The following is a 16,580-nucleotide window of genomic DNA, read 5'->3' as shown; positions in this document are numbered from 1 at the left end:
CATGGAAACAGCATATTTAGAAGACATAGCGGCATCGTTTACAACCAGATTCAATGAGTGACTGCTACATGGTACATAAAATGCTCTCTTGTTCATATCTGAAATTCTTTCCTGTAGACCAGACTTCTTTCCTTTCATGTTTGCTCCATTGTCGTAGCTTTGCCCTCTCATATTACATAATAGGATTTTTTTATCTTCCAAGAACTTGAGTATGACCTGCGTCAAAGTGGAGCTTGAAGAATTGGGCACTGGAAGAAATCCCAGGAAATGCTCCCAAATTTGGACATCGTATACCCAGTCGAGTCTTGTCTCCTGGACAAAACGTAACACAACTGTCATCTGCTCAACTTTTGAATTATCTGGTGTGCAATACAGAATTATACTGTAATACTTTGCAGATTTCATCATTAATAGAATGTTGTTGGTTATAGCTGATCCAGTAAGATGAATTATTTCATTCTGTGTTTCTTTTCCAAGATAATGATGACCCTTGTTCTCACCTTGCTTTGTTCTGTGCAGGTGCTCCATCATCACAGTGACGAACTCTATGAATAATTCAATGAGTTTCAAGGAGTTTCCGTTGCCAGGCTGAAAGAGTGTATCTGTACTTCCTCTCAAAGACAGACATTGCCGACCCAGGAAATGAATTATTGCCATTAAGCGCTCAAGAACATTTTTCCAATGTCTGCTTTCAGTATTCAGAAGCCTTCGATGATGGGCATCGACAGTTTGTGACTTTTTCGGTCCCTTGGATAACACGATCCACCTTTTATGTAAATTCAAATGGTCGGTAGACTTCCGGTGACTTCTGAGATACGAAGCAAGGTGCCACCAGTCGCTTATACTGTTCTTTGCAATTTTTACTGTAAATGACGAAAAAAGTTTGCAACAAAAACAGTAAACAGCATCCTTGCTCTTTGAGTACACCAACCAATGTCTATCTGCTTCTTCTAAATTCTTCAAAGAATAGGTGTATTGCACAGGGCTCAAACGCCAGTTGTCCACGTTTTTAGGACATTCTTCAGCTTCCTTATTACGGTCGGGAGGACTTCGCATGACCAAAGTCGTTCGAATGCAGTTGATAATAATTTCCGGCTATCTTCCAGGATCAGAGTCAATTGTGTCTTCCAGTTTAGACTCGTCTTCAATCCCTTCTCTAGTGGTGAGTACCTCAGCTGATTTTCCTCCAGTATTTTCCGAATCTAGTCACTTAATTCCAGTTCTGCCTGATGTTTCGATCTCGGAGCTTTCGTCACAAAGCAGGTCTTGAGTCTAGACGAGGTCTGTTGAACATGTGGGTGGCCCACCATCAGCATTGCTACTGTATGCGATGGTGGCAGTACTGTGTTCGTCAACTTTCTGGTCATGTTCTGAGGATAAAGATGTAGCTGGAGTAGTTCCACTAGTTTCTGTAATTTCAGGATCTGTTTTTCCACCCTCGCCCCTCCTAGGTCGTTCTCTCTTTGGCTTGAAATATCGTTGTAGTGCATCCTTTTGCTTCTTATTGTCATCTTCCTTCAGCACCCGTCTTTTCCTATATTCACTGCCAGACAGTCTTTTTCTACCGTCGGACATGTTTCAATCCAGCCTGTGAAGAACGATTACGCGAAACTAACTGTTGATGTCAGTGTGCTAATTTTATTTACTACACACTTCACAGACAATTTCCTGATATTCCGTGCATGTATACGGAAAATTGTATTACTGTAGGATACATCGTTCAGGGGATAGAGCCATAAGAATTGAGCCGCGTGAAATTGAATTTCGGGCAAAATTTCACTACAGACACAGGTGAAACGGTCAAAGAGTGGGGCGGAAGACAATGGAGAGAGGAAGAATAAGGAGATGGAGTAACATAATAATGCAATAAATACACACCAGGGAATCAACGGATACTAATGCTAGTTGAAATATATTAACTCACTGCACTGCAGTTGTTCATTTCAAAGAACTGACACTCGACATCTGTCGTAATTTCCATGTGTCACTTCTTTCGTATCTGACTGTGGAATAAGGGGTAACAAATTAGTCATCACCGTATCACTTCACTTTTCTTCGCTTTATTTTCATTCTAGCTATTGGGACGATGTGTGCTTATTTTCCGACTTGCCAATTTTTGAAGTAAAAGATCATAAGAAAAATAAATTTTCCTATTCTGCAATCTTGAAGGAGAAAAATTCTAACTTATGAGTAACGTGCATGAGCAATACTAATTGTACGTTATATGAAAAGCACTTACCTGTTACATCCCTAGTTGCAAGAAATTCGGATGCACCAATTCTTCTGATCTTAAGCAATGAAAGTGCTTCTAACCAATCTTGATTCCCTCGGCCAACTACCGAAACGAATTCTGTAGTTTTCGTTGTAGAGGACGCAACAATACCTATTGCCTGGAAAGGCAAAGTGGTGACGCGGCAGTGCCAGGAACTAGGTAACATGACGAGGTACAGCGAGGCTACGGTTAAACTAGTGCCCAAGAAGAAGAAACAAGAAGCTCACACTAAGTATGGGGCCGATGATGTGGATAAATGTATTATCAGGCAGCAATTTCTATGGCAATGCGAACAATAGAAAGAAATACCGAACTTTGCGAAAAGCGCACGACTTTTGTCAAACAGAAATGAGTTTCAAAGCTAGCAAGGAAACCCGTAGAAGCAATGTTCTGTCTATGGGTTTTTGTTTTAGAAGGCGTCAAAATTAACGTTTTGTTTTGTGCGGTCGAGAGGACATTTTTGCTAAAAAGCATACTTTCTCAGGTTTTCATCAGAATCAAAGCGACCAGTAGTTTACTAAGATGAAACATGGATTCACTTGCATTATAAAGTAAATACATGTTGGCAAAGTGATAGTGTGCGAGTAGTATTGTCAAACAAAAGTGCCAGTCAGAGTTTAATTGTGGTTCATGCAGGCGGAGACAGGTGTTTCATGGCTCAAAAACCAAAACGTCCGACCATCACTCAGAAATGGATAGCAAAAATGATCAAAAATACGTCGAAACCCAACTTATGCCAGGCTTATTAGTAATGTCTTCATCCCTTGTAATTAGTCATATTTACCCGTTCGGAATACTTCTAGCCACTGTAGGTGTTGGACATTTTATTCCATAATGCGGGAAGAATAAAACACTCGGAAACTGCCATTGAAGGGCTTAGCAAAATTGCTTCAGGCTTAACATGTAACAGTAGTATCGAATATTGGATTCGAATTCTCATATTAGATATTCGTCTTCTGCAAAATTAGTTGTTAGGCTGGCAGCGCTCCACTCATAAGAATACTGGCATGTACACCAGACTGCTTCCCCATCTTTGTTCCTCTGGTGTAAACATGACGGTGCTGCCACAGTGGTGAGGAAGAAATTAGTCCTCCTCCCTCCCGTTGTTCATCAGGGGCGGCCGGCAGGTAGTCGAGGCGCCATGCCACAGTTTCCAAAGCCGCTCCCTCCGAGGTTTGGTTTCGAATCCCTTCCTGGGCATGAATGTTGAGTTTGTGCTTAAAAAAAGTGGGGGGAACGGGGGGGGGGGGGGGGGAGGCGTCAGATCTGCCGCCCCCTTGGAAAGTGCCACCCCATGTGGCCGCACGTTTTGCACGTGCCTTGTGCCGGCCCTGCACCTGGCTAGTAATATAACTTTATACGCTAGCAGGAAGGGCTCTGAATATGTGTATCATCCTCTATAATCCCATGTGTCTTGAACAAGATTTTTCCCTTTTTCATTTGTGATGATGATATCTATAAGTAATCTCTGCCCCCCTGCAAATGTGTGTTTCCGGTCTTCATTTTTCTGAAAGAAAGTATTAGTTAGTTTGTTTTATTTTAACATATAAACTCTGCAAGCCACTGACAGCACATAATGGAGGGTGCTTTGTGCCAATATTATCTATTCTCTTTTTTTATTCCATTCTCATATTGAGTGAGAGAAAAAGTAAATGACCATATGCCTCTGTAAATGAACTAATCCCTTTCATCTTGTTCTCTGATACCTAGATGAGGTATACGGTGGTTGCAGCATAACGGTCACAAAGTCTCCTTTGAATACAGGTTATCCAAATTTACCCAATAGGATTTCACAAGAACTATGTTGTCCTTCTGCCATGGATTTCCATTTAATTTCCCTGAGAAAATCTGTTACATTTTCCTATGGCTCTACTGACTTGTTACGATCCTAGCGGTAAATCTCTGGATTTGTTTGGTGTTTGTTGTCATGCCTATTTGACAAGGACTCCAGACACTCTGACAATACTGTGGAATTGTTCACTCTAGTGTGTTTTATATGAGTTCGATTGTTGCAAACTGTTAGCTCTTCTCCATTGTTATTCAGTTGAGTTTACCCAAAGGTTCCCCCTACTCATGGTGTTGACAGATTTCGAACAAGGGCTTTCAGATCCACACAAATTAAAAAATGGTCTTGCTTATTGATTTTGTTGGTTGTTCCTTGCAGTTTGTCATAGAACACAGCTGTATCTTCTTTTCTTTCCTCTTTTGATACATATTCACCTATGACACTTAAATGGTCCCAGTCAATTTTAAGTCTCATAGTTTTTATTGTTTTGTTAATGTATGCATAGCTTGTAATTTTGTTTTTCTGTTTGTTATTTATTAGTACAATTAGTCTACAACATAACAAGGCAAACAGCTCAATAAAACTAGTTTATAAACTCCTCAAAAAACTTCTTTACAATCTACATATCTATGAATGTGCATGAGCTAAGATTCTAGGGAAGCAAGGAATGACAGAATAAACCTCATGAAACTAAGAAAATACTTCACTGTGGAATAAAAATGAAAGAATAATAAACTCTTCTTCAATGAACACATCTGTGAAATCAAAGTCTGCTGCTGGGTAACATTCAGTACATGTGCATCTGCATGTCCACAAACCATCTTGCAATATTTGGTAGAAGGTAGTTTTTGTACTACTGTTGCTTTCCCTGTTTCCTCTTCCAGTCACAAATGGTGTTCAGGAGGAATGGCTGTTCTTAACCTTCCATATGAGCTTCACTCTCTCCAGTTTTACCTTGATTCTCTTTTTGAAAGCCTTATTTAGGGTGAAGCATAATGTTGGTTGATTGTTGTAAGAATGTACACTTGATAGGAAACGGCAACATGATGTGCAGCTCTGTGGCCAAATCAGAATGGTTCTCTATCAACTTTACCTGCTAAGGATCCCACATCGAGGAGCAACATTCAAGTATTGGTTGAATGGTTTGTGGCTGGATTACACTTCTGGAGAATTATTCCAGTGAATCTCAGTTTAGCATCTGCTTTTCCTGTGATTAATTCTATGCAGGTGTTCCACTTTAAATTTTTATATACACAGTTTCCCAAATATGTAATGAGTGTGATGGTTTCTTGTAATTGTTTGGCAACCATGTAATCAACCAATAACAGGCATTTCCACCTGTTTATGTACAGTAAACTACATTTGCTGATGAGGGTCAACCACCAATTCCTGAACCAAGTTCAAAACTTCTGCATGTCTTACAGCATTTTGCTACTATTTTCTAGCATTGCAACTCATATGTACACAGGAGCATCAACTATGAGCAACCTCATGGAGCTGTGGACATTGTACACACAGCCATTAATATATCTTTGAACAGTAATGGTCTTATAACACTCACACATGATATTCCCAAATCTACTTCTGTATCTGAAGATTTCCCTCAGTTAAAATAGCATCTTGTGTTCTTTGTACAACCGAACGTTTCTGTCAAATCGCAAGGTTAGCTGATATTACACACACACACACACACACACACACACACACACACACACACAGAGAGATATGACAGAGTGGATCTCCATAGAAAGCCTTTCAGATATCCTGAATATTTTTGGCCTCCAGAAAGGTCATAATAAACAAGCACAAAACATATTCCAAAATTCTAGAACAGATTGGCATCAGCAAAATAGGTATATAGCTGTGCCCATCTGTTCAATGACCTATGCATTTTTTTAAAAGGCTTCATTCCTCCGTCTGCGTACAGTAGACTGCTGTTAAAAGAGTAGCAAGTTCCTTCTTATACTCTACGTAGAATACTAGAGGTATCCCTTCGGGCCCAGTCACCTCTGTCCAGTTGACTGATTTTAGTTGATTTTCTATCCTGCAGCCAATAATCTTGATATGTGTAATTTTGGTGTTCATTTGATGATTGGAAGGAGGAACAGTAATCCGATTGGCCTCCTGTCTGTCATCATCTATTTCAGGGCTAGTATGGTCACTGAGTTACTAAATGGAAGGATCTGATCTGTTTATTAAATTAATGCAAGACCAAAACTTCGTAGGATTTTTTGTCAGACCAATAGATAGAGTATTACTTTCATATTCAGTTAATGTTCCACACATGGCTTTCCTTACACTCATTTAAACTTTCTATGTCCATGCCTATGTGATTACTCTGCTATTCACAATAAAGTATCTGGCAGGGGTTCAATGAACCACCTTCAAGCTGTCTCTCTACCGTTCCACTGTTGAACAGTGCGTGGGAAAAACAACCACTTAAATTTTTCTGCCCAAGCCCTGATTTCTCTTGTTTTATGATGATGCCCATTTCTCCCTTTGTAGGTGGGTGCCAACAGAATGTTTTCGCGATCAGAGGAGAAAACTTGTGATTGAAATTTCAAGAGAAGATCCCATCACATCAAAAAATGCCTTTGTTTTAATGATTGCTACTCCAATCCACGTATCATGTCTGTGACACTATCTCCCCAATTTCACGATAATACAAACCAAGCTGCTCCTCTTTGTACTTTTTCGATATCATCTGTCAGTCCCACCTGATGCAGATCCCACACTGCACAGCAGTACTCCAGTGCAGGGCGGACAAGTGTGGTGTAAGCAGTCTCTTTAGTAGACCTGTTGCACCCTCTAAGTGTTCTGCCAGTGAATCACAGTCTTTGGTTTGCTCTGCCCACGACATTATCTATGTGATCGTTCCCATTTAGGGTGTTTCTAATTGTAATCCCTAAGTATTTTGTTGAATTTACAGCCTTCAGATTTGTGTGACTTATCATGTAATTGAAATTTAGTGGATTTCTTTTAGTACTCATGTGAATAACTTCACACTTTTCTTTATTTAGGGCCAATTGAAACTTTTTGTACCATGCAGATATCTTATCTAAATCATTTTGCAATTCGTTTTGATCATCTGACGACTTTACAAGAAGGTAAATAACAGCATCATCTGCTAACAATCTAAGACGGCTACTGAGATTGTCTCCTATGTCATTAATATAGATCAGGAACAACAGAGCGCCTATAACACTTCCTTGGGGAACATAGGATATTACTTCTGTTTTACTCGATGACTTTCTGTCTGTTACTACAAACTGTGATCTTTCTGACAGGAAACCATGAATCCAGTCACACAACTGAGGCGATATTCCATAGGCACACTGTTTGGTTAGATGACGCTTGTGAGGAACAGTGTTGAAAGCCTTCTGGAAATCTAAAAATATGGAATCAATTTGACATCCCCTGTCGATAGCACTCATTACTTCATTAGTATAAAAAGTTAGTTGTGTTTCACAGGAATGATATTTTCTAAATCTTTGCTGTCTATGTGCCAATAAATCGTTTTCTTTGAGGTACATTATAAAGTCCGAATACAGTATATGTTCCAGAATGCTACTGCAAATTGACGTTAGTGATATGGGCCTGTAATTCAACGGATTACTCTTAATTCCCTTTTTGGATATTAGTGCGACTTGAGCAAGTTTCCAGTCTTTAGGTATGGATATTTCTGTGAGCGAGCGATTGTATATAATTGCTAAATATGGAGCTATTGTATCAGCATACTCTCAAAGGAACCTGACTGGTATACACTCTGGACCAGAAGCCTTGCCTTTATTAAGCAATTTAGACTGCTTTGCGACACCAAGAATATCTACTTCTATGTTTCTCATTTTGGCAGTTGTTCTTGAGTGAAATTGAGGAATATTTACTTCGTCTTCTTAGGTGAAGGAGTTTTGAAAACCGTGTTTAATAATTCTGCTTTAGTGGCACTGTTATCAGTGACTTCACCTTTCTTATCGTGGAGTGAAGGTATTGATTGCGTGCCACTGGTGTGCTTTATGTATGACCAGAATCTCTTTGGGTTTTCTGCCAGATTTTGAGACAGAGTTTCATTGTGGAAATTATTAAAAGCATCTCACATTGAAGTATGCGCTATATTTCGAACTTCTGCAAAACTTTGCCAGTCTTGGGGATTTTGTGTTCTTTTAAATTTGGCATGCTTTTATCGTTGCTTTTGCACCAGCAATCTGACCCGTTTTGTGTACTGTGGGGGGATCAGTACCATCATTAATTTATGTGAAATATATCTCTCAATTGCTATCAATACTATCTCTTTGAAATCATTCCACAACTTTTCTATGTTTACATGATTGAATCGGAAGGAGTAAAGACTGCCTCTTAAAAAGGCGTTAAGTGCAGTTTTATCTGCTTTTTTAAATAGCTATACTTTACATTCCTTTTTGATGGTTGCGGGTGTTACAGTATTCAGCCCAGCAGCAACTGCCTTGTGGTCGCCAATCCCTGTATTCGTCACGATACTCACTATTTGTCAAGGATTAGTTGTTACTAAGAGGTCAAGTATGTTTTCGCAAATATTTATGCTTCGAGTGGGCTCATGAACTAATTGTTCGAAATAATTTTCTGATAATGCATTCATTATAATTTTGGATTTCGTTTTATGCCTGCTGATAACGTTAAACGTATAATTTTTCCAGCATATCGAGGCTAGATTGAAGTCACCACCTATTGTAATTGTATGAGTGGGGTGCCTATTTGAAATGAGACTCAAGTTTTCTTGAAGTGTTCAGCAACTGTATCTTCTGAGTTGGCGGGTTGGTAAAACAATCCAAATAATAATTTAGTCTGATTGTCAAGTATAAACTCTACCCATAGTATTTCGCAGGAACTATCTACTTGAATTTCACTACAAGACAAACTACTTCTGACAGCAATAAGTACTCCACCACCAACTGTATTTAATCTACCCTTTCTGAACACTGATAGATTGTTTGAAAAAATTTTGGCTTAACTTATTTCCGGCTTTAGCCAGCTTTCTGTACCTATAACTATTTGAGCTTCAGTGCTCTCTATTAGTGTTCGGTTTTTGTTCCACAACAAGGCTTTGGCTATGTTTTAATATGTGTGAAATTGTATTTGGTTTTTCTTGCAATTTCGTAATGTATTTGTTGAACCATGGTGGATAGTCCTCATGATTAACCAGTGTATACCTGTCTAAAGTGTACTGTACAGTTATCTTAAATTTTGTCCATTTATACTCAACATTTTCAGTCTCAGAGTTGGGTGTTTGATGTTGACTTTTCAGGTAATTTGAAATCTGTTTATGGACACACTAAGCACAAATTATTCCTACCATTATTCTTCACTGACTAAAGAGCCTGTTTGAAACCATGAGATCTATGTTACACTCACGATTTGGTTCTGTGATTAATAGCTCAGGATAAGTCTTGGATAAAGTGTTTAGAACAATACCACATGAACCGTTGTTCCTAGCAGGCAAGTAGAAATTTCTTCCTAATAATGTAACTTGATCAGAAAATTTACTCACTATCTTCCCCCAGTTAACCCTGAAATGTTCTGCCACAATGACCCCTAAAGAAGGGGATGGAGGGGTCTATAAAGCAATCAGACTACCATGTTTGATTTACTTTTAATACTTATCTTCACCCAAATGGTTTTGCATTCAGAATCTGCATTAATCTCACTAAATGTTATTCTAGTCTACAGCTATAAATGTGCATCATCCACTGACGTCTGTGCAATCTTTGGATATACATTCCAGTCAGAATTTAAAATATTTTTGCTGGTTGCTTCCGACTCCAGCCAGCATTCTATTTCTAGTGTTTATGGACAATGTTACCATTTATAAGCAAGATTATTTCCATTTCATGATATGCAGTGACAAATGCTGTCCTCTGTAGTTAATAGAGATAGTAATATCACCTTTCAAAAATCAGAATGTAATTTGTCAGGCTAGTGGAATGACTTCTCTGGGTTGAGGATGGGGTGGGGGGAGGGACAAAATATATTGGAAGGAGCTGCAACATCAGATATTCCTGAGTGACAATAGAGGCACTGGTTATGTCACAGCTTTCACTGCAGGAACCACAAATCCATCATAGCCTAGATCAGTATTCTGAAATCTGGCAATTGTTGCCAGTGCAGTTTCCAACTATATCCAGACAGTGACTAATTTCCCTTTCATAGACTACAGATACTGTACCTATCCATCATTACCTGCTTTCAGCAGTACAAAAAGCAATATATTACTAACCCAAGCACCCATATTGCTACAACCTGTGCATTGTTACATGTTTTGATTGATATCCACAAGTTGGTTAAGCCAATGCTGCTGAAGCACATCCCAACCTCTGACAGCGGCTATCTTGAGGTCATCCCAAGTATGGCAACAATTCCTGCAATGACACACTACAAGTTTCAGCTGGTCCAAAGCTTACTCAATCAGTTCTTGTCTGCAGATACCACAAGCCATTCCATTTCTTTGATTCCTGCCGTCTGGAGGAAAGGGTTCATGAAGTACAGCATGCTCTTTAAATGATGATCCCACCAATGAAATAGTGCCTGTAGAGCTGGACAATAGGTCACAGGATTCTGTCTTGATGCTGCACAGCTCTCAAATTACCATCACTGGCAATGAATGCATGCAATATTCGTACATGATACTGGCCCAAACATGACGGACCTTTCTTCCTATTGAACATGTGGGTTTGCAGGTGTGAGATGTTCACTGATACCTGCCCACCTCCACAGTCTTCCATGACAGTCTTCAAATGTTAGATAGATCAAATCTGTACCTTTCATCAGGTGTCAAATCCTGCATTTGATGAAGGGAACTCTGTGCCACAGGTCCATGTCTTTCAACAGATACTGCATCTGGTCTACATGGATTTCTTAAGCACCTTATAGACTTATTTGTTTATTTTTTAATCCCTTTCCCCAAGTTTAAAATAAATTAGTTTTTCAGTATTTGGAGGTGTTAATTTTTGTGTCCTCCAGAACTTGAATCAGTCCTGTAACAGTATTCTTTTTTTTTTTTATTTTTCCTATTGTTACAACATGCAATTACAACAAAGGAAATCACTGTTATTTTTCAGAGAGGAACTCTGGCAGATGAACTTTTGCGGCGAAGTAGAAATTGTGATTATCTTCCAGCCATGGATGTTCTAACAATGTTCCTGCAAATTTGTGAAGGTGTCAAGGCATTCCACGAAGCATTGCCAGAGCCTTTAGCTCATCGGGACCTGAAGACTGCCAACATACTTATTGGAGAAGGCAACAGACCAATTATTATGGATCTAGGTAAGGCAAAAGTTCAGTCTTACATATTATTCTCTTCATTCAGTCTCATAGTATTTGTTTGTATATGTAATTATTTGTGAATCGAGGTGTCCTGCAGGGTCATTATTTGAATACTCTACATATACTACTTTCAGTAAACCGTTTTTTCCTGAAGAGGGGTGGGGTGATTTAGAGGTAATGTTTTTACAACTGTTTTCAGGAAATCTACTATATAGAGTTCGTTGAGGAATATGTTGTCTCCAGTAAATTATAGCATTCTAGTTTGCTTTGTTATGTGAAGATGTAGCTCGATAAGACATCTTTCTTAAACTCCTTGTAACTTGAATACCAGCCCGGGGGAAAAATAATCTTCAAATATATTTACAAGCAATAGTATTGTTTACATAACATGTAAATGCAGTCTTCCTTGTCAAATTTCAATTATGACATCTTTTGAGTTTATCAGCAAATAACAGCATTGTACCAATGCAATATTTTGATGGTATTATTTGTCTGATAATCTCAGAAAATTTCATCCCTGCACTAAAAACAACATCAGTATCGAGATACTTGGAAATGAAGTTTTCTGCAAGCTAGTAAGGAACAGTAGTATGATGAAGTAAAATATTTGTTAGCTTTCAGGATGATAGGCTGTAATTGTGAAGAATGAACAAACTAAATAAATAAAAGTGTCCAGCATTGGGATGACATCTAGAGTGCTGCACTGTGGTCCATTTATCTACTGTTACAGTCAGTGACAGTTGATGGCATCACATATTATCAACACATTTGCCCACATCAGTTACCCGTTTGTGGTGATGGTTTCTTGGAATTGTGTATAAAATGAGGGGTGTTGCCGGCCACGATGGCCAAGTGGTTCTAAGCGCTTCAGTCCGGAACCACGCAACTGCCATGGTCACAGGTTCGAATCCTGCCTTGGGCATGGATGTGTGTGATGGCCTTAGGTTAGTTAGGTTTAAATAGTTCTAAGTTCTAGGGGACTGATGACCTCCAATGTTAAGTCCCATAGTGCTCAGAGCCATTTGAACCATTTTTGAGGGTGGATGTTAGCAGAGTAACTAAATTACGCACACCTAATTTAGTGGCATTTAGCATCCTGTTTCACTCAGATGACACCAGTGACACACTAGTGGCAGATGAAAAGCCCAGGGCTTGGACAACCTCTGGCACCCACAATCTGGTTGCAAACAAATGAACTTATACACAAAATGTTGCTGAGCCTGCTCTTCATTGTAGTCTGATGGCCATTACCTAGTTTTAGGAGTACTCTCTCTCCAACACAGCATCTATCTCTGATTCGGTTGTGCATTAATGGACATCCTTGCAAGCATAGTTTTTTTACAATGACAAATTATGCATTTGAAGTAAATATATGCTCTATTCATCATTAAATTATGAGCAACGTTTCAGTAACTTTGAAAAATTTGCTGGAAATAAAAATAAAAATGATGAAAGAACTTAATTTGTCATAAGTCAGTCCTTTCTAGTTGTCCAAATAAGTTTTTTTGACAATAATAAAAAGAAAAGTTGAATATAATGAATTTCCTTGAGACAGAAAAGCTTCTGCCCTCTAGTAAGCACAGATTTAGAAAATATCACTCATGTGAAAGTCAGCTTGTCCTCTTCCCACATAATATCCTGCAAACTACAGATGAAGGGCAATAGGCATATTCCGTATTCCTAGATTTCTGGAAAGCGTTTGACATGGTGCTCTGCTGCAGACTGTTACTGAAAATCTGAGCATACCGACTAGATTCCCAGATATGCAAGTGACTTGAAGTGTAGTAACACGTTTCACATTTTCCGTCGCACTTCAGAGTAGACCGGGAACTGTCTCATAGGCATGCCCGATGTGAACTGACTGGGCACGGCCCGTGCTGCCTGAGTTGTTGTTGTTGTTCCGCTGGCAGAGATCGCGGCCAAATTCTTGCTTGCCCACTGGTGGACAGGACTCTATTTGCGGCAACTACCGTTCGTGACGCGCCGTGCCGATGTGCGCCCCCTGTGATCTTCCTGGTGGCTACTGCACTCCTCCTCCTTCGGGGAGTGAAGCCACTGTGATCCACTGCATCGGAAGGTGGAGTGTCGTGCAGGAGTGATGACCTCCATGTCCATCGGAAGGCTGGAGTCGAGGGGATCTGCCAACCCTCGAGCCGGAACCTTCGAATACAGCTGGAAGTGACCCACATGAAGAGGCCCCTGTTGTCCCGCCACCGGAACCCGGGACAGAACGGGAGACAGGCCGTCGAACTCTGGATCCCGGTCCATCCCGGGAGGGGCAAGACCCAGTGGTGGGGACGATGGGGAAGGGACGACCACAGGTGACCCAGTCTGCTGAGAAACCGGGCCTACGAGGGGGGCCGGCTCTCACTGGGGCAACGCTAACGATGGCGATGCCAGTGCTGGAGCTACTGGAGGCTTCCAAGGCTGAGAGCCAACACAGTGCGGCGCAATCACAGGGGGGAGGGGTGGTAGCTTCCCCTGAGAAAGCAACACGGATGCCGGCAATGGGGAAGCTGGTGCCCGAGGGGTCGGAGGGTGGGTGCCTAAACGTGGACGTAGCTAATTTTGGTGACAACGTACCTCCCGGTCCCCCGTTTGCAAGGTATAGAGCTAGCTGCCATTTCGGCGCAGGACCACCGCCGGTATCCAATGTGGATTGCGACCAAACCCACGTGCCCGGACCGACATACCCGGTGGAAAGCCGGGTACTCCGTTTTGCGAAGACTGGTGAGGACCGGGCCGAAGGAGGTGCAGCAGAGTTGGCGCCCATGGAGGAGCTCTGTGGGGCTCCGTTCTCACATAGGTGTGGTCCGGTATGCCGTCAGGAAAGACGTCAACGCCTCCTCCACAGGAAATTCGTGCATATACTTTTTCATCTGTGTCTTAAATGTGCGCATGATGCACTCAGCTTCCCCATTCGATTGTGGGTGAAAAGGGAGAGAGCAAACATGCCGAATACCGAAGTGCCTACAAAAATCCTGGAAGGTCTGTGACCGAAACTGAGGTCCATTGTCTGAGACCAGGGTGACTGGCAGACCTTCCACAGAAAAGATTTTTGCTAGTGCCTGGATTACAACCTCTGAAGTGGTTGAGGAGCAGCGAACCACATATGGAAATCGTGAATAAGCATCAATGACAATGAGCCAAAAGCCATTGAGAAACGGGCCCACAAAATCAATGTGAACATGTTCCCTTGCCTGGGTTGCAGGCGGCCATGAAGAGAACGCTGACCTTGGAGATGCCTGTTGGCTCGCACACTGGGAACAGGTGGCCACCAAGTGCTCAATTTCTCCGTCAATACGGGGCCAGTACACATGTGTGCGAGCCAAGGTTTTAGTACGGGAAACACCCCAGTGCCCTTCATGTAATAACGTGAGGCCTTCCCTTCGCAAACTTGCAGGAACAACCACGTGAGAAGCTGTTTCATCGGTAGCCAGAAGGAGAACTCCTTCCAAGACGGAGAGGCGGTCTCATAGAACAAAATAATTACGAAGAGGGTCTGAGGCCCGGCCTGGAGGTCGAGATGACCACCCCTACTGAATGAGGCCAACTACTTGCTGGAGAACCGGGTCAGCTGCCGTTACCCTGGCGACTCTAGAACTAGTGATCGGGAAGCCATCAACCGCTTGGCGGGACGCCACATCCAAATGAAAACACATAATCTCCTACATCTACATCTACATCTACATCCATACTCTGCAAGCCACCTGACGGTGTGTGACGGAGGGTATCCTGAGTACCTCTATCGGTTCTCCCTTCTATTCCAGTCTCGTATTGTTTGTGGAAAGAAGGATTGTCAGTATGCTTCTGTGTGGGCTCTAATCTCTGTGATTTTATCCTCATGGCCTCTTCGCGAGATATACGTAGGAGGGAGCAATATACTGCTTGACTCCTCGGTGGAGGTATGTTCTCGAAACTTTAACAAAAGCCCGTACCGAGCTACTGAGTCTCTCTCCTGCAGAGTCTTCCACTGGAGTTATCTATAATCTCCGTAATGCTTTCGCGATTACTAAATGATCCTGTAACGAAGCGCGCTGCTCTCCGTTGGATCTTCTCTATCTCTTCTATCAACCCTATCTGGTACGGATCCGACATTGCTGAGCAGTATTCAAGCAGTGGGCGAACAAGCGTGCTGTAACCTACTTCCTTTGTTTTCAGATTGCATTTCCTTAGGCTTCTTCCAATAAATCTCAGTCTGGCATCTGCTTTACCGACGATCAACTTTATATGATCATTCCATTTTAAATCACTTCTAATGCGTAGTCCCAGATAATTTATGGAATTAACTGCTTCCAGTTTGCTGACGTGCTATTTTGTAGCTAAGTGATAAGGGATCTATCTTTCTATGTATTCGCAGCACATTACACTCGTCTACATTGAAATTCAATTGCCATTCCCTGCACCAAGCGTCAATTCGCTGCAGATCCTCCTGCATTTCAGTACAATTTTTCATTCTTGCAACATCTCGATACACCACAGCGTCATCTGAAAAAAGCCTCAGTGAACTTCCGATGTCATCCACCAGGTCATTTATGTATATTGTGAATAGCAACGGTCCTATGACACTCCCCTGCGGCACACCTGACATCACTCTTACTTCGGAAGACTTCTCTCCATTGAGAAAGACATGCTGCGTTCTGTTATCTAGGAACTCTTCAATCCAATTACACAATTGGTCTGATAGTCCGTATGCTCTTACTTTGTTCATTAAATGACTGTGGGGAACTGTGTCAAACGCCTTGCGGAAGTCAAGAAACATGGCGTCTACCTGTGAACCTGTGTCTATGGCCCTCTGAGTCTCGTGGACGAATAGCGCGAGCTGGGTTTCACACGACCGTCTTTTTCGAAACCCATGCTGATTCCTACAGAGTAGATTTCTAGTCTCCAGAAAAGTCATTGTACTCAAACATAATACGCGTTCCAAAATTCTACAACTGATCAACGTTAGACTGCTTGACTCCTCGGTGGAGTTCTGCACATCTGTTCGACGTCCCTTCTTGGAAACGGGGATGACCTGTGCCCTTTTCCAATCCTTTGGAACGCTTCACTCTTCTAGACACCTACGGTACACCACTGGAAGAAGGGGGGCAAGTTCCTTCGCTTACTCTGTGTAAAATCGAACTGGTGTCCCATCAGGTCCAGCGGCCTTTCCTCTTTTGAGCGTTTTTAATTGTTTCTCTATCCCTCTGTCGTCTATTTCGATATCTACCATTTTGTCAACTGTGC

At 41.5% G+C, this 16,580-nt stretch overlaps 1 protein-coding gene across 1 annotated transcript in view; it reads left to right on the top strand.

Moving 5' to 3' along the window:
- LOC126298834 (serine/threonine-protein kinase 16) overlaps positions 1 to 16,580 on the top strand; it is a 146,008-nt gene that overhangs the window by 81,058 nt on the left and 48,370 nt on the right. Inside the window, exon 3 of the mRNA XM_049990311.1 lies at positions 11,147 to 11,351. Coding sequence (XP_049846268.1) covers positions 11,147 to 11,351 — 205 coding nt within the window. The remainder of the gene's footprint in view (positions 1 to 11,146; positions 11,352 to 16,580) is intronic.

The sequence above is a fragment of the Schistocerca gregaria genome, chromosome X (genome assembly GCF_023897955.1).
Source record: "Schistocerca gregaria isolate iqSchGreg1 chromosome X, iqSchGreg1.2, whole genome shotgun sequence".
Classification (NCBI taxonomy): Eukaryota; Metazoa; Arthropoda; class Insecta; order Orthoptera; family Acrididae; genus Schistocerca; species Schistocerca gregaria.
Note: the sequence above shows the minus strand (reverse complement) of the source record. Positions and strands in the feature narration are given on the sequence as shown.